Here is an 18,898-nt window from a genome sequence, read left to right on the forward strand (position 1 = left end):
GTAATAAATGGGAAAGTATTTCCATGGATTTTATTACCGGATTGCCAAGAACACATCAAGGCCATGATTCTATTTGGGTTGTGGTAGATCGCTTGACAAAAATGGCTAGATTTTTACCGACCCGGAAGACTATTACAGCTACGCAATTAGCTCGGCAGTTTATCGAGCAATTGTTTAGACTGTACGGGTTACCGCAGGACATAGTCAGTGATAGGGACTCTAAGTTTACGAGTGATTTTTGGAAACTTGTTTTCGAGAAGTTGGAAACAACTTTGAATTTGAGTTCCTCTGATCATCCTCAATCTGATGGCCAGACTGAAAGAGTGAATCAGATTTTGGAGGATATGCTTCGAGCATATGTATCCAAAAGACAAAGTTCATGGGAGGATTATCTTCCTATGTTAGAATTTGCATATAACAGTACTAAGCATACGAGTACAGGGTTTAGTCCTTTCATGCTTATGTATGGTTTTCAACCTAGATCACCTGTTACAGTAGGATTCTCAGGACTTCAGCATGATGCAGCACGTAATTTTTTGCAAGATATGCCGGAAATGTTACAAGTTGCGAAGGAATCTATTAGGAGTGCTCAAGACCGAGACAGGTTTTATTCTAATAGACATCGTTCACCTAGAGAGTTCTCTGAAGGAACGATGGTGTATTTGCGAGTTCCAAAAGATTCCGAGACTTTACGGACAGGTAGATCTCCGAAATTATCCCCTAGATACTGTGGACCGTTTCGTGTTACACGACGGATTGGTTCAGTTGTATATGAATTGGATTTGCCTTCTCATGTGAAAGTTCATCCTGTATTTCATGTCAGTAGACTTAAGGAAGTACTGGGTGGAGCAGATCAGTTAGTTACTCCTCAAGAAATTATAGATGTCCAGGACATGACATTTGTTCTGCACGAACCTGAAAAGATTCTTGGCTTTCGTGAACGAAGATTGCGTCATACGCTTATCACGGAATACAAGATCAAGTGGAAGGATCGTGTTGAGGAGGACGCTACATGGGAGACATTGACTTCTCTTCAGAGAGATTACCCTGGCTTTTTAGTGAGCTCAGGAGTGAGCTCTTAGAGGAAGATCTGCGAGTTGTTTAGTCAACTCATCTTCCTCAGCTTGGCTCATCCTATAAGGTGGAATACTCACAGGATGAGCACCAGGGATCAAGTCAATACGATGATCTACTGCCCGTTCAGGTGGTAAACCTGATGGCAGTTCCTTAGGAAATACATCTTGAAACGAATCAAGTATCTTCTGTAATTCTTTGCCTTCAAACACACTTAATTCATTCACATCCATGGAAGGGATGAGAAAAGAAGAAAGTGGAAACAAGACACAATGGAAAGCGGTGTACAAAGAAGAATTCATTATATTTCCAAAATCAATTGTATTGACAAGAGGTCCCTGAGAGGGATGGATACAATCACCTAAAATACTATACTTGGTGTCCCTATGCTGAAAAGAAAAAATATGACTAGACCAATCTATCTGGACATCAAGAGTCTTAAACCACTCAATCCCTAATAACAAGTCTACATTTTCCAGATGCATAACATAGCATTCTAGAGTATCTTTGTAGTCCTGAATCTGGATTGGAAGCATCTCGACCTTGCGATCCCAAACTTGTCTGCCCGCAGGTAGACGTACCTCATAGGTATGGTCGCTGAGTGTCGTGTCAAGACTCAATTTCTGCACAAGTTTGTAGTTAACAAAGTTATGCGAACTGCCAGGGTCTAAAAGAATGTGAATTTTATGGCCATTCACTTCTCCATAAACTCGGAGAAGATCATGCATGCCAAATACCTTAGAATTGAACAGACAATCAGAACAAGTACTAGGGCGAGAGAGCAGTAATTGACATACCTGTCAAAGACAACTGGTTAGCTGCCTTTGGCTTGGGTCCTGCGTTTGACTTGGTACCCTTTTTCTTCGGGCACTCATTACGCATGTGTCCTTTTTCTTCGCAGATAAAACAACGTCCTTCCTTCTTGAGCTTCAAAGCCCTAAGGAGTCGTTTCTTCTTCGCTGGTGTCGAACTTGTATTCTTCGAAGGTTGGTCCGAAGACTTGCCTTCAGTCGTGTTAGCCATAGGTGCGGAGAACTTTCTTTTATGCTTGTTCCCCTGCTCGGTAACGGGTTTTGACTTGGAAGAGACCATCATATCATCATAGATACGAGCTGAATGAATAGCCTCGTCCAAAGTTTTGCATTTGTTATTTTTAACCTGTAATCGGTACGAGTCGGGTAAACCAGCTACGAAAAACCCCAAAAGAGTAGTGGGATCCATCTTTGTAGCCTTCATCTGCAAGTCACGAAACTTCTGGAGGTAGACCTCATAAGTGAGGTGCTGCGAGGTCATGGTCAAAGCTGAAAACCGGGCAACAACATCATAATCATCCTCTTTCTTGAGGAATTCTTTCTTGAAAATATCTTCAAATTGTGCCCAAGTCGTTGGCTTTGGGTTCAGTTCCTTCCACCAAAGCAAAGCTTTGCCGGACAGGAAACCTGCTGCTAACTGTATCTTCTTTCCATCATCATATGGATGAAACTGAAAGTGAACTTGCCACTTGTGTAACCAAGTGTCCACGATCTCCTTGGTTCTCTGCTTTCGCTCGCCCCCGAACGGTTCCGGAGTAATATTGGGGCCTAAAGTTGAAGCCAAGGTATCCATTCCCGAGAAAGTAGAGAGGGTAGTGGTCAAGAGAGCGATGGAGTTCTGCAAAGCTTGCATCTGGGCTGCGATTTGTGCCTGACGTTCCGACGAAGAAGCTTCGAGAGCTACTTTGAACTCTTGGAAATCTGATTTTGACACAAACTCGTCAAAAAGATCGGCATCAGTGCCTTCCGTAGCCGGCAAGCCTTCGCGTTCCCCGAGGGGCTCCAACTCTGATTCTTGGGTCGACATCGTGAAGAGGGTACGCGGAGAGAAAATTCGATCTTTGCACAACAAAAGTGCGTGCGAACTTGAGAGCTTGAGAACTCGAGAACTTGAGAACTCGAGAAGTCGAGAGATGTGTGGCAAGAAGCCCACTAGAGGGGTTTATAAAGGTTTCCCAAAAGCCAAAAAAAGAAAATCTCGAAAAGCTAAGCTTAGCTTTTACTTTAGCTTTTGTGTTTTTTTTCTTTTTTTTTTCTTGAATAAATATATATATATATATATATATATATATTTTAATATATATATATATGGATATATATATTCTTTTGTCTTTAAAAGAAAAATAAACACCTTTAAACTTTGGAGAGGGGATGATTTTTAAACCTTTTTATAAAAAAATTTTTAAAGTAAAAAAAACGAAAGCCCAAGAATAACGAGTGCTTTCCTTGTTTTTTTTTTTTTCTCTTCCCTCCAAGAAAAGTTGCCGGCGTGCTGGCTGCCGTCGCTGGAACTGCCTGCGCGTGTTGTCTTGCCGGCGCTTGCTTGCGCACAAGTGGGCTGCGCCTCTCTCACCTAAGCATGGCCACAAAGTGGCGTAAGCATAAGTGCCTGCTTTGCGTGGCCTGGGCGCCGGCCTGGCCTGGCCGCCTGGCTACGCAAGCCTGGCCGGCCTGGGGTGGCAGCGCAAGCCGCTTGGCTTGGCAGGCTTGGCCGCCCAGCTGCCTACAGGCCTAGGCCGCCTGGCTACTGGCATCCCCGCTTGCAACGCACCTGCCCGCCTGCAAAATCAACCAGCACGTGTCCCCAGCACTCGGCCAACCAACTCGTCAATCCAGCACTTCTCTTGCTCTCTCTCTCAAACGTTCAACAAAAAGCAAACTTGCTTTTTTTTTTTTTTCTGTTTTCTCTCATGCGACTGCACAAACACGACTTCTCTTCCTTGCAAAAGCAATCAACCCTATTCAACCTACCATCTCCCATCAACATGGGGTTCTTTGATGAAGGAAAAACACATACAAAACTGAAAACTGCAGTATGTACAGAAAAAACAGCAAGCTTTTTTAACACATACCGTACTTCGACCTTTTCTTCTCTACCTACCGACTTGCTCGTTCACGAGGTATGCTCTGATACCACTGTCAAATCCCCACGGATCCCCTCGTGATCGATCTTGGTTTGAAACTCGAATCCTGCAAACAAACGAACAACAAACAGCAAAGGGGGTGCAGGCCTGACTCACCTCCCAACCATGACAGCCGTGGGCAAGCCCACAGTCTTGGCTGTCCCCACCGAGCCACGAGCTGAGCTAACTAGGTTGACGTACCGACCAATCTCCTCCTCGCGACGTCCCATACCGCCACGAAGCTGCCCTCGCGGGCCTCGAGATTGCTGTCGGCCTTGGCTGCATAAAGCAGGTGCACGTCTGCACTAGATCCAGGCTCCAAGACCATAGAGCTCTCACAAACTCGCGAGACTCTCTATGCCAATAACTAACCTTGGCCACCCTTTTATAGGCTCTTGGCCGGTCATCGGGCGTCCACACTTGGCCGCCCGCCCGTCCATACTTGGGTGCCCGCCCGTTAGTATATCCCTAACTCAGCTCGTCATCCACTGTGCACATGACATACTCCCCTTCCTCTAAGAGCTCACTCCTGAGCTCACTAAAAAGCCAGGGTAATCTCTCTGAAGAGAAGTCAATGTCTCCCATGTAGCGTCCTCCTCAACACGATCCTTCCACTTGATCTTGTATTCCGTGATAAGCGTATGACGCAATCTTCGTTCACGAAATCCAAGAATCTTTTCAGGTTCGTGCGGAACAAATGTCATGTCCTGGACATCTATAATTTCTTGAGGAGTAACTAACAGATCTGCTCCACCCAGTACTTCCTTAAGTCTACTGACATGAAATACAGGATGAACTTTCACATGAGAAGGCAAATCCAATTCATATGCAAGTGAACCAATCCGTCGTGTAACACGAAATGGTCCACAGTATCTAGGGGATAATTTCGAAGATCTACCTGTCCGTAAAGTCTCGGAATCTTTTGGAACTCGCAAATATACCATCGTTCCTTCAGAGAACTCTCTAGGTGAACGATGTCTATTAGAATAAAACCTGTCTCGGTCTTGAGCACTCCTAATAGATTCCTTCGCAACTTGTAACATTTCCTGCATATCTTGCAAAAAATTACGTGCTGCATCATGCTGAAGTCCTGAGAATCCTACTGTAACAGGTGATCTAGGCAGGCTGATTGACGAGCTGAGTTAGGGATATACTAACGGGCGGGCACCCAAGTATGGACAGGCGGGCGGCCAAGTGTGGACGCCCGATGACCGGCCAAGAGCCTATAAAAGGGTGGCCAAGGTTAGTTATTGGCATAGAGAGTCTCGCGAGTTTGTGAGAGCTCTATGGTCTTGGAGCCTGGATCTAGTGCAGACGTGCACCTGCTTTATGCAGCCAAGGCCGGCAGCAATCTCGAGGCCCGCGAGGGCAGCTTCGTGGCGGTATGGGACGTCGCGAGGAGGAGATTGGTCGGTACGTCAACCTAGTTAGCTCAGCTCGTGGCTCGGTGGGGACAGCCAAGACTGTGGGCTCGCCCACGGCTGTCATGGTTGGGAGGTGAGTCAGGCCTGCACCCCCTTTGCTGTTTGTTGTTCGTTTGTTTGCAGGATTCGAGTTTCGAACCAAGATCGATCACGAGGGGATCCGTGGGGATTTGACAGACGTCCCATACCGCCACGAAGCTGCCCTCGCGGGCCTCGAGATCGCTGCCGGCCTTGGCTGCATAAAGCAGGTGCACGTCTGCACTAGATCCAGGCTCCAAGACCATAGAGCTCTCACAAACTCGCGAGACTCTCTATGCCAATAACTAACCTTGGCCACCCTTTTATAGGCTCTTGGCCGGTCATCGGGCGTCCACACTTGGCCGCCCGCCCGTCCATACTTGGGTGCCCGCCCGTTAGTATTTCCCTAACTCAGCTCGTCAATCAGCCTGCCTAGTTCCAAGCTTCCCCAAGCCTCGAAACTAGTCTTGCATGCGTATAGCACACGGTAGATACCCACTGTGCACATGACACTCTCCCTCAAACTGTAGGATGAGGGCTCGCTTGCGTGTTAAGTCTTTCCCGGCTCTTCATGCTTTGGTGAAGGGGAGAGGGTCCTCTTCCCTGTAGCCTAGCTTCATGCATAGAAGCTGTCCATCTTTCTCGGGAGTGGAGTTGGGTGTCTCGGCTATACCTGTGACCTTCCCTTTGAGTCTCCTTCCTCACTTCTTTACGGATGTTCTTCTTCACCACCTCAACCCATCCTGACTGCTTGGCTTCGAGTTTTCCCTCCATGTCCTTTGTGATCTCCTTGGAGATCTCTTCTTTGATGGCAGTGAGAGTGTTGTCATTGATCTCCCTTTCTTCCTTCTCGGTGTTCTTGACGGCTACCAGTTCCACTTTCAATGCACTCACCTCCTCCTTGAGTGCTATGTTCTCTTGTTCAAGGTCCGTGACCCGTGCTTCGAGGGCCATGACCCAGAGAGTTCTCTGAAGGAACGATGGTGTATTTGCGAGTTCCGAAAGATTCTGAGACTTTACGGACAGGTCGATCTCCGAAATTATCCCCTAGATACTGTGGACCATTTCGTATTACACGACGGATTGGTTCAGTTGCATATGAATTGGATTTGCCTTCTCGTATGAAAGTTCATCCTGTATTTCATGTCAGTAGACTTAAGGAAGTACTGGGTGGAACAGACCAGTTGGTTACTCCTCAAGAAATCATAGATGTTGAGGACATGACATTTGTTCCACACGAACCTGAAAAGATTCTTGGATTTCGTGAAAGAAGATTGTGTAATATGCTTATCACGGAATACAAGAGGAGTGAGCTCTTAGAGGAAGGGGAGTATGTCATGTACACAGTGTGCATCTAACGTGTGCTACACGCACACAAGACTAGCTTCGAGGTTTGGGGAAGCTTGGAGCTAGGCAGGCTGATTGGCGAGCTGAGTTAAGGATAGACTAACGGGCGGGCACCCAAGTATGGATGGGCGGGCGCCCAAGTGTGGATGCCCGATGACCGGCCAAGAGCCTATAAAGGGTGGCCAAGGTTAGTCATTAGTGATATAGAGTCTCGTGTGATTTGTGAGAGCTCTATGGTCTGGAGCCTGGATCTAGTGCAGACGTGCACTTGCTTTATGCAGCCGAGGCCGGCAGCAGTCTCAAGGCCCGCGAGGGTAGCTTCGTGGCGGTATGGGACGTTGCAAGGTAGAGATTGGTCGGTACGTCCATCTAGTTAGCTCAGCTCGTGGCTCGGTGGGAACAGCCAGGTCTTGTGGGCTTGCCCACGGCTGTCATGGTTGGGAGGTGAGTCAGGCCTGCACCCCCTTCTTGTTTGTCTGTTTTGTTTGTAGGTTTCGAGTCTTGTACCAGGAGCGTTCCATGAGGAGATCCTATGGGGATTTGATAGACATTGAATATTGTGGATATTTTAAGACATTGTTATTGTATTTTGGATAACTTGGTGCTAGACTCATGAAGCACCTCCAAAGCTTGTAACAGTTACATACTCCTTAGTAAAACGACATAAATTCCAGAGAGAAAAGGAAGGGGGGGGGGACCAGTGTGGTGTTAACTATTTAAGTGTGCTTGTGGTTTTAAGTGAATAAATTGTGCGCCTTTATTTTGCGAGCTCTTGGATTAGTTACACACATCATACGTATTGTACCTAATGTTTCTAACCATCTCGGTCTCCAAACCATCTCTGGAGGGGTGCCATGCAAGTTGGTAAATTCTTGCTCTTCACTTTTTTTTTAAAGTATTGAATGTAGCTTCCTTTGGGAGGTCATATCTCCAAATCCAGCACCCTAGATTTTTGAAGACCTCGATGAGCTCTATGTTTTTCGGCTTCACACTTCTTGTCCAAACTCCACTAGTGGAGCCTTGAAATTCAATTTGCAGAAGTTGACATGAAAATCTAAGCACAAAAAATAGTACAAAATGACTTGTTCCTCTACTTCAAGTTGCTGCTTGGTGATCAAGATGGCCGAATCAACTTGGGATTAGACATACAAATTTGCTCTACTCCACATCCTCTACAACCTTGCTATTGGACACTTTTTCAAATTCCAAATGGAATAGCTTCAGAAAAGGCTCCCAAAATGGGGAAAAGACTAGATATTGTAGCATTTTGTAAAAATGTAGTAAGTATTTACATATCTAGATATAATCTACAATGGCATTACAAATGGTATGTAAAATAAGGGAATAATAAAATGAGACATCGCAGTTGATGCTTGAGATTCATACGAGTTGGAAGTAAATCCATTTTCTTGGTCTTATTGAGACCGGACAATCAATTTGAATGATAGTTTAAATGTGCGAAGCTAAAAGAGTAGACAGAAGCCCTTGTACAAAAATATTACATGTATGTGGACAATTTCTTTCAATGTATATTTTAATGCTGTTTTGTAGTATTTATATAGTGAGCACTCCTTGAAGGTGACTTATTTGGGAGCTTGCATTTCAGGTACAAAGAGAAACGGTGGGAAGCAAAGAGGCTGGTTAGCTCTGGTGGGATGCCGTCCTCGCATGCAGCTACTGTGATGGGCCTTGCAGCAGCCATAGGCTTGAAAGATGGTCCTGGAGGGTCCCTTTTTGCAATTGCAGTAGTGCTAGCGAGTGTGGTAGGTTTATTTTTTGAGTTTTAAAACAGCAAAACACGAGTGCAGCAATAGTCCATTAGAGAGTAAGCCAGGCTATTTTGATATGTGCATAAATGCCACAAAGTTTGAAGGCTAAGCCCTGAATCAAATTTGGAACCTTGCAGGTGATGTATGACGCATCTGGAGTAAGACTGCAGGCAGGTCGACAAGCCGAGGTAGTGCATGTTCTAACTTCTTTGGTGCATTCATGCTTATTTATGTTTTTTTTTCTGAGGTGACACTTAAGAGAACAAGTATGGAAGGGTTGATTTCTGGCTTTTGGAGTGAATGTTTTCTTTACCCCCTCTCTCATAAGCACTTCAAGTCTTTTGTAGACGTTAATCTCTCTCTCTCTCTCTCTCTCTCTCTCTCTCTCTCTCCCGACACACACGCAAAAAAACTCTACCATGTACCCAACCAACCACCCTTTGCCCCGCTTCATCATTGACCCTTTTCAATGTCTCAAATGTCACCACAGCCATACACAAACTCTGGAACAGGTGTGCCTAGAATCATGAAGGATTATTCGCGGAGCATTTTGCACTTGCATGTGACACCCTAGCCCTTCTCCTAACACACATGTTCAACAGAGCTTTATGGCATGGCTTCCCACCTTCTTGGTCCACTAAGACCATCACCATTATCCTCAAAGTGACCCTTTAGATCCTGGCAACTACAGGAGTATCATGATTGGCACACATTGACCGAAGTTTATGGATCTGTGTTAAGAGTCTGAGCTTAGCTCCATTGCGGAGAGGCATGGATACAGGGCCTCAGGGCAGGCAGGTTACCGGAGGTCATATTCTACATTGGACCAAATTTTCATACTGAGGGCCATGATTGAGGAGGCCAGGTCTCAGATGTTTACTGTTGCTTTTTGGACTTCTGCAAAGCTATTGACATGGTCTCTTGGGCACATCTCTTTGGGCGCTTGCAAGCTTTGGGTGTACCCTTGGAGCTGATACGGGGCATCATAGCACATTATGAGCCAGCTACTGGCTGGGTCAGAGCTCCAGGAGGTATGTCATGGGAGGACACTAGCACTATTGGGGTGAAATAGGACTGCCCTCTTTCTTTCGATTCTGTTTGGTCTCTACATGGATGAGATCCTCCTTCAATGAAATGGAGGCATGAGCCAAAGATAGGCTAACAAAGTGATGGCAGCTACCAGATGTCAAGCTGCACGATCAATCTCCAAGTAGTAGCCTCGAACATAATCTTCCTTTTGCACGGAGCTGACGGCCTGGCTAAGTATGCGAATGGCCAGCTGCTGTAGCTCAGGTCCATCCGAACCAAAGTCCTCCCACCATCTGTGCATCATGACAACCATAGGAGCCATGAAATGACTTGTACACGGAAAGCTGGTCCCTAATCTTGCGCCAAACCGATGCATAAGGAAAATTTCAAATTTTGGGGGACTTCCCAGGCAGAGAATCCATGACTATAAAATATTCAAATTTTGGGGGACTTCCCGAGTAGAGAACCCATGACTATAAAATATTCATCAGATTTTGGGGGACATCGTGATTCTCAACAAGCAAAGAACCCTTGCTGCTCTTGATGAAGAGATGATCCTATTAGGGCAGGTAGCGTTCACAAGTTTAGGTTTTATTGGGTTTTAGGCCTATCAAGTATGCTTTATACTTTGCAAGGGTCAAGTTTGTACACACATTTGTTGTTATCACTCCATGTAATTTCCCTTTCTTTTGATGGAGCAAGTAAAGGACTTCATCCTCTCCACCCTCATTACTCTTCTGTTAAGATCCAATTTTGGGAGGGCTTTGTTCATGTCCTCATCTTCATCGATGGCATATTCGAAGATCGGTGCAAAAGGAAGATTATGTTCGAGGCTACTCTCGGAGATTGTTCGTGCTGCTTGACATCTAGTAGGTGCCATCACTTTGTTAGCCTATCTTTGGCTCATGCATCCGTTTCATTGAGGGAGGGATTGTTAGGGAAAGTCAATGTTAAAGGAGATTTGTATAAAGTGTGTGTTGTGTGGGAAAAACCCCTTGTAAAGATATCTATTGTGTAGGTTCCTTTGTGTGTGGAAACAGTCCCTTAAGATATTATGTAAGCATGTGACACCTTTTGAGGACACTTGGCATCATATTTGGCATAAGGTAGATGTGGTGGCAACATATGCTTTAGAATATGTAAAGGGGTGCTCTCCTATAAAAGGACTATCATTTTATGTTTAATATAACACACTAAGCCAAGGTGTAGTCTATGGTGCACTCCGCTTGTAGATTAGGTTGTTCATTAATTATTGTGTCATTAGGCTTGTGTATGGTTTAACTCTAAAACCATTATGCTTCCTGTTTCTAGTTTTGCCCTAAGCCTAAACCCCATCAATTGGTATCAGAGCCTTCCCGCGACTGGTTCTGGTAACCCTCTTTTCTCATGTCCAGCACTGCCCAGTTCATGTCCCTGCCATCAGCCCGTTTGCCTGACCTTGGCACCAGGTCCAACCGACCTCGACATCGTCACCGGCCCCGCACTCGCACCACTCTTCTTGGCCGGTGGTGCTCCGCCGCCACCCCGCCCAGCCTTCTTGGGGGGCACATTGGGCGTCACACCCCAGTCCCATCCACCAGCCGTGTCGCCTCCTGTTCGCCGCCGTTACTGCTTTGTGTTGCCTTGCCCTGCAATCATAGTCACAGGGGACGTAGGGGATGGGACCTTGGGATGCAGGGACGTCGTTCCGAGACGTGACAGCAACGGGGACGGATGGACGTCCCCCTTGGAGGCGTCCCTCACAAGGGATAGGGGGACGGGGACGGCTACGAGCCGGGATGGTGTGGAGGACGGCTCTGTGGGGGACGGCAAATAGCCATTGCGCTTTCCAACGGTCAGTTTTGTGATCGTTATTCTGGCCATTTGGGGACGCTGTCTTGGGGGCGTGTGTGGGCTCTCTTGCCTTGGCCCTTGGCCCTTGCCTCTTCTCTTGAGTCTTGCCTATCTATATAAGAACAAGTGCGCGCACACACTTCCTCACACACACACACCCCTTCAAGCCTTCAAGGAAGTTCAAGTCTCTTGAGTCTTTGCTCATTGCTTAAGCTTCAAGTAGCAAGCCACACACACACAAGCACTCTACTACTCTAGTCTCTCTCCCTCAAGCCTCTTCCAACTTCCAAGCCTCTCACACAAGCACTCTAGTCTCTCTACTCTCTATGATCTAGTCTCTCTCTCTCAAGCCTCTAGTCTCTCTTCCCCAAGCCTCTCTCCCTCTCTCAAGCCATCTTCAACCATGGCATCCTCCACTGAGCACTCAGCCATGGGCATGTAAGCTTTGCCCATACCGGTGAACGGGTGGCGCCGACAAAGTGCGAGCCCACCTTTTGCATGAGAGTGGCCTAGTGGGCATGAGGTGCGGTTTTGCATGAATGTCACAACCGAAAAGAGACAGGAACTTCTCGACAAGCTTGCCGTCTACGAGGTGGTCGAAGCAGTAAGAAGGACACCACGAGTGGCTGTGGATCCTGCGACGATGGAGAGAGGAACTCGAGCCTCTACGATGGATTCATGTGGTGGATCAAGATCATGCACGCCATCACCTTCACCATCGAGTCGGAATGTTGCTCCATCCATCACGCCGGCACCCTCCATCTCCACGGCCTCTCAACCCTTGTGGAGCCCACGGCGACAATCTACACTTGGGGAGAATTGGAATCCCAAGTTGAAGGAGGAGATGGATATGGCGGTGGCCTGCTTCTTCTTCCACGACCACATTGTCTTTCAAGCGGCTAGGTAAGTGCTATCGATCATTGCTAATTCATCATTCATGTTTTCATCATACTAGTCCCCTTCTCATTAGTAAATTGCTTTCTTGAATAGGTCGGAATACTTCAAGGTCATGGTTAAGAAGATTGGGTAGTATGGCTTAACCTATATGCCTCCCTCATCCGAGAGCTTGCGCACTATATTGCTTGAAAAGGAGAAGCGCATTGGAGAGCAAGCGGCCGACAACACAAAGCGGCAATGGGAGAGGAACGGAGTCTCCCTCATTGTGGATGGATGCAGCGACACCCGCAAGAGGAGTATTCATGGCGTGATTGCATATTCCCGTAGAGAGATGTACTTCATCTCATCTCATGATGCATCCGGCACCGAGAAGAGCGCGGATGTACTTGCGGCGGAGTGGGCTACCACCATGGAGATCATTGGCTCCGAGCATGTAGTGGGCTTTGTTGCGGATGGGGAGCCTTCGAATAGGGCGACGGGAGTTATCCTCCAAGGTATGTATGGACATGTCACGGTGTCCTTTTGTATGGCTCATTACCTAAACAACCTCCTCAAGGACATAGGGGCATTGCCATGGATCAGCCCGCTCATTGAGGAGGCTAACACCATGGTCTCCTTTCTCCTCAACCACCCATGACTTCGGCATGAGTTCAACAAGAGGTCCTCTCTCTCTCTCTCTCTCCTCAAATATTCCGACACCTGGTTTGCCTACAACTTCCTCATGTTGGGCCGGTTGAAGGATTGTAGCGGTGCTTTGAGGAGACTTTTCCTTAACGACAAGTTTGTCGACATGCAAGAGTCCAGTACAAACATTGGCCGAGAGTGTAGGTTACAGGCGGATGATGCCTCGTGGTGGGAGAGTGTAAAGACCACGGATGCTATGATGAGGCCCATAGTCCACCTATTGAGGATTGTAGACACTATGCAACCATGCATAGGCAAGGTCTACGAGGCCATGGATCGCATGATAGAGAAGTTGAAAGACTTTATGCTTGACGAAGTCAAATACAAGGAGATCCATGCCTTGTGTCTAAAAAGGTGGAGTTCCTACTACTCTCCATTGCAGCTTACGTGGTGGACCCAGAATTCGAAGGCAACAAGTAGGAGAGTGACCGGGAGGTGACCGCTAGGTGGATGTCTTTTTTGTAAGCCTTGTTTCTATAAAAGGCTCAGCTCCTTTTTATCTTACTTTCCCTACTTAGAGCCGGGGGGTTTGTCTATGGATGGTATGGTCAAGCTCGTGTTAGGCCTGATATGAGAGTTTAAGTGTTGGCATCATTGTGTTCTTTTGTATCACATGATTGCAATTTAAAGCCCAAATCATCATACTGAAGGTCTCTCTCTTGGATGACACTTCTTCACTACAAAGGGGGGTTTGTTGGATATTTCGGAGTCTAGTAAGTGTCCAGTGGTGTGTGAACACCCTCTTATTAAGAGAACATAAGATAGGGCCTTGGTGCCTATACATGGTGGAAGTAGTATCATAATACAATCATTGTTGTGCTGTGCAACAACTCTCTCTCTCTCGTGTGTGTGTGTGTGTGTTATCACATCCATCTCTCTCTCTCTCTCTCTCTCTCTCTCTCTCTCTCGCATCCATGTCTATGCACCAAGTCACCATGGCTTTTTCTCTCCATCTCTCCTTCCACTTTCACTCTCTCTTGGCTGAAATCATGTTCACCTACAAGGCTGATCCTGCATTTTTTTTTTGACACAAAGGGCTCCAAAAACACCTTTTGGAGCTTCTTTTTTGTCTCTATGCACTAATGAAACACTTATTAACGAAATACACTGCAGGTGTTGAATCAGATTGTATTTGAGCTTCCACGAGAGCATCCTCTGGCAGAGTCTAGACCTCTTCGAGAGCCACTTGGCCACACACCACCACAGGTGAGATTATCTTTTCCATGAAATTTATGGCATTTGTTAGTTTGTTTTTTGTATTTATCATGTCATTCATCTTATCTGTAGTTAGGTCTAGCCAAGTCATGTGAATACTCAGATTTATCTGGGGAAAGTGCAATCTGCAGTATACATTTACGTGAGGGTGCCTATGCGGGAGTGTAACCCTGCACGCTTGCCATCCCTCTGTGTGTTGTAGGCAATGCCTATGTAATGCATTGTCTAGCTGAAGTTACCTCGTGCAAATGCAAGCATGTGATGATGCATGACAGTTCCATACCATTATATGGTCTTACAAGCCATATGTTCATATGAATTCAAATTTCACAGGGTGCAAGTGTGTGGCATGTGTGCATGGTGCTGTAATGAAGTTCTGAGTTAGTGTGTAGTAGTGACCTTAGCTTGATTGTTTGGATTTGCAGGTAGTTGCGGGTGCAGTGCTTGGCTGTCTGGTGGCATTACTGCTGCATGTTATGTCAGGAGAGGGTGCTTCTTGATGAAAACATTTTTTTGCCCTGTCAGGGCGGTGTACACTGTTCTTCAGTTTAGCTCAAATCTTCTAAACCTGGAAGATTGGGGTTGTGTTGATTTAATTGTATGAAGCAGCTGCAGTGAGAGAGAGAGAGAGAGAGAGAGAGGGGGGGGGGGGGGGGGGGGGGGTCTCTGATTTTGTTGGGTCCCAGGAATCTGGTAGTCCTCATGCATTTTATCAAGATTCCCAGTGATGTAGTGAGGACAGAGAACCATGGAACATTGGTGGTGGTGGTTGTTTGGAATTGCCTCTAGATTGCTACAAGGAACAGGTAAGTGTATCAAAACCGATTGTATGGCTATGATAAGTTGGATGGATGGCACAGTGTGGCATTTGCACTTTGGAGGTTTTATATAATGGCACAAATTTTACATAGCTCCCCTACTACAAATATCAGCAAATTGTTAAACCCTGTTTGCCTTGGCAATGGAAACAACAACCAGTCTTAAAAAAAAGCTTTGTTATCATCAGTAATATTCTAGGCTTTTATTATAGTCACACGAGTTCTACCTACCTTCCTACTACAAATTTTTCAGTGTGTTAGAAGACAGTTCTAGCGCACAATTTTTTGCATTATTTTTTTGTCAATGCCCATGTGTTTCGTGTTAACCATTTGCTAAAAAGTGATTAAAATAGGCCCAAAAAGCGCCTCACTACATGTACCACCTTACTTTCTTCACCTGTTTTTTTACGGACCCTACAATTACAGGGTTATTAAAGTAGCCATGAAAAAAAAACCACCATAGCTAGCATGCATGCACTACATAAATTATAGGTGCCTTCAAGGCAGAAGCATCACTAATAATTTGGTGGTTGTTGAGGAAGGGATTTGGCTTTTGTTTATATAAATTACATTTAAAGTACCTTGCCGAGGTTTATGAATGACAATCATCAACAATTGTCATGGTCAATCAAAAGTAACACAACATCCAATGTATTGGACAATTTGGTGCCTTTTTCAGTGAACTAGGTAAGCTTGCCATGGGTTCTCTCCCCATCTTCTCTTTTCATAAAATGCCTTACCTATTTATGCAATAGATAATAAATGAAAGTTTTTGGGACAGTGGAGTTGACAAAAACGAGTTAGTTTAAGGGATAGAAGTGATTATTGGATGTGACACCACGCGAAATTAGTGAAAAACTCATGTTATATTTTGTTTCGATCCTTTTCTTGACTCTTAATATATTCATGCATTCCATTGGTATCCTTGGTACTTTGCAAAGTGTTTGGGTTCCTTAATATCTGAAGGCATTAACTAAACTAAGTTGAACATGATTATGCTCAATACACTTAAAAGGGAAGACAAAGTGATGTTTAAGTTCCAAGGTCAAAGGGTTGCTTCTTATTATTGCTAAACATTAAGAAGGTCTAGGCGTTAGAATGTGCAAATTGAATCCAAGGCCTTGATGCTCAAATTTTCACAAGCAGACTCATCCTTCAATTTTTAAATAAAATCAAAAGAATGACACAAAATAGGGTGAATAGATTGATGCCACACCATGAATTTTGAGGTTTGTTAGAACATTTATCTATGTGAAATACATTTCGTATCAAGATAAAAATGATGAGATGACATTTATAACTAATTAAATTTTATATTATAATATATTACAACTTTTAAAAGTATTTTTGAACTTAAAGGTAAAATAATATTTTTTTTATTAAACTAAGCATATTTTCATTATATTATTTCTTACTTTAATAAACATTAGTTGTATGAAAGTACTATCAAACTTTTTACTATGAATCTTTCACAAGTAATAAAATATTCTTAGTTTATATTTTTTCTATTAAACAAAACTTTATAATATTATCATACTATCCAAACATTTATAAACTCTATTCTCATTGCAACACATAAAGAAGAGACTAGTTTTTATTTAAAAAATTAAAAAGCATAGACTATTTTCTTGAGACATGTAGACATGAAAAGCTATAGATTATGAGTCGTGTGCATAATAATTAAATCACTAGTTTATACATCTCGAGACTCAAAACAAAAAGAAAATAAAACCATATAATTTTTTATTTTATTCTTCACTTTTCGGTTTTCTTGCATTGTCACACTCCTAAAAAAGCAAACTAAAATAAGCCTTGGATGAAATGGAGTGGAACCAAATATGGGAAAACTTAATATGAAAAGCTCTTTATGATGACACAAGTTGTGTCATCTCCTTGATATTGTCTCATGATTGTCTTACATTGAGAGCACTAACACACACACATGCATAGAGCACACAAGGCTTGGGAGAGTTAGACATGTGCACCACCATAGCATCATGCCTTTAGATCATGAAACCACCACCATGCACATCCCATACCATGTGTGGTACGGGTCTACAAAGCTCGACTGTACTAGACCCACCTTAGGTCTAGTCATCCAGATCAAAACCCACACAAGCCCTATATAGGACTTTGGCACTATTTTTGTCCATACACTTATGGGAGAACTAGGTAGCTCTCTTAATAGTGTTTGACTCCCTTGTCCCATGGACATTGACCCGTGACCATGCCTGGGATGCAACATACTTCCCCCCTACCACTAAAGGAGTGAAGTCTCACCTAGAGGGATCCTTCTAAATTCTTCCACAACTTGTTCAAGATCTCGAGTCCATAGTTTAACCTTTTAAAATGTGTGCTTTCATAACCAAGAAGTCTATGTGTTGAGATATCAATCTTAACAACAACGTTCCAAACTTGTCTATGCAACCATTCTTTACATTTCTTTAGCTTAAGACATATTATATAAAGTATAAGGTCAAATTTTTAGTTATCTTAGACAAGTTGCCACCATTGACTCCTTCATGAGTCAGTCATATAGCTTCTCTAACATGATGGTAACTTTCGATGACAACCCATAGTTGGGAAAGAAACCTTGGACGATATAGAAGGTAGTTCATATTGTTGCAGTCATAGACTTCTACATCAAGCTTTTTAACAAGAAGCTTAACTTATACTCAGCAGTGAGCACTTCCTAAACTTAGCTAACATTTAAACAGAAGCTCGTATTTCAATTAAACCTAGAATGTAGTGTATGAGCTCAGTGTCTCTGAGACTATCAGCAATAAGTTCTGTTCTTTTCCTCGATTTGCTTCCCTGTTTCCATAACTTCATATCAATCTTGATCTTTTCCACTTGACAGATTTTTGGATCTACAATCTTTGCCATTAGCTTGGTTCTAGTCCCCTTGTTAATTTCTTTTAATGAAGCGATTTTGTGTTATTGTTTAAGTTTAATTTATGTTTGTTAAAGTTTAGTATAATGAAATAGTTCTGGATATGTACATGGGTATATTCAGATTTCATTGAGTGCATTGATTGATTAATGCCCACTATCGTGGGCATTAATTTATCAATGCCCACACCTTAGGTAAACCTAAGGTCGTGAAGTCATGAATCTTGAACATGAGCAAATGCGATAAGGACAACCACACCATATTTTATTCCCACATATTATTTATTTATAGCATTGTGAGCCACAAGCGTGGTAGGCATTTATTTATTTGCAGCATATACGTTGCTGTCATATTAGCAAAGCTGACTGTATCTACATCCAACCATGCCTACATGAAGGCCTCATGACCAAGATCATGCCATGGAGGCACACTTATGAAATCATTTCCTTCGTGGATTGCTCTGAGAAATTATGCAGCTTTCTTCTCAGACGAGTTTATGTAAGGGGGTTCACTGGGATCTACATCCGGTGGGCTTTCTTCAACCACTATTGGATTGGCCTGGTCACCTTTCTAAGTGCTTGCAAGTTGATTATTTTGCTCATCTCGAATAGAGCCTCTTCTTCCTGTGGCTCTTCGGGCTTCTCTTCAGATGTCCTCAAAAAGTACCTTGTGGATTCACCTTCTATATAGTGATCTCGAAAGAACACTTTTCTTATGTCGGAAACGTCAGCAAACTCTAGAGTCTTTAGACATGTCCAAGTAGTACGAGCTCTGCTCGAATCCATTCTGTTACCAACTTTTGGAATTATCCATTGTGCATTGGGAAAATACTTGCCTCTTCTCATCATTTTCAGAAGAGTAATCCCAAGTGTTACTGACCATTTTTTTATTATATAATTCTCCATATACACGAAAGCCCACTCAAATACATTCACCGGGGTTAGGCACACTCGATTCTTGAG

The 18,898-nt window shown here is 44.2% G+C and overlaps 1 protein-coding gene across 1 annotated transcript in view; it reads left to right on the forward strand.

Annotated features, from left to right (window-relative positions):
- LOC147635469 (uncharacterized) overlaps positions 1-15,133 on the forward strand; it is a 36,974-nt gene extending 21,841 nt beyond the window's left edge. Inside the window, exons 2-5 of the mRNA XM_086802752.1 lie at positions 8,405-8,561; positions 8,705-8,755; positions 14,124-14,216; positions 14,651-15,133. Of these exons, the coding sequence (XP_086658878.1) occupies positions 8,405-8,561; positions 8,705-8,755; positions 14,124-14,216; positions 14,651-14,725 (376 nt within the window). The 3' untranslated portion in view covers positions 14,726-15,133. The remainder of the gene's footprint in view (positions 1-8,404; positions 8,562-8,704; positions 8,756-14,123; positions 14,217-14,650) is intronic.
- Positions 15,134-18,898: the final 3,765 nt, after the last annotated feature.

This window comes from Cibotium barometz, chromosome 9, assembly GCF_041138505.1.
Source record: "Cibotium barometz isolate CiBa-2024 chromosome 9, ASM4113850v1, whole genome shotgun sequence".
Classification (NCBI taxonomy): Eukaryota; Viridiplantae; Streptophyta; class Polypodiopsida; order Cyatheales; family Cibotiaceae; genus Cibotium; species Cibotium barometz.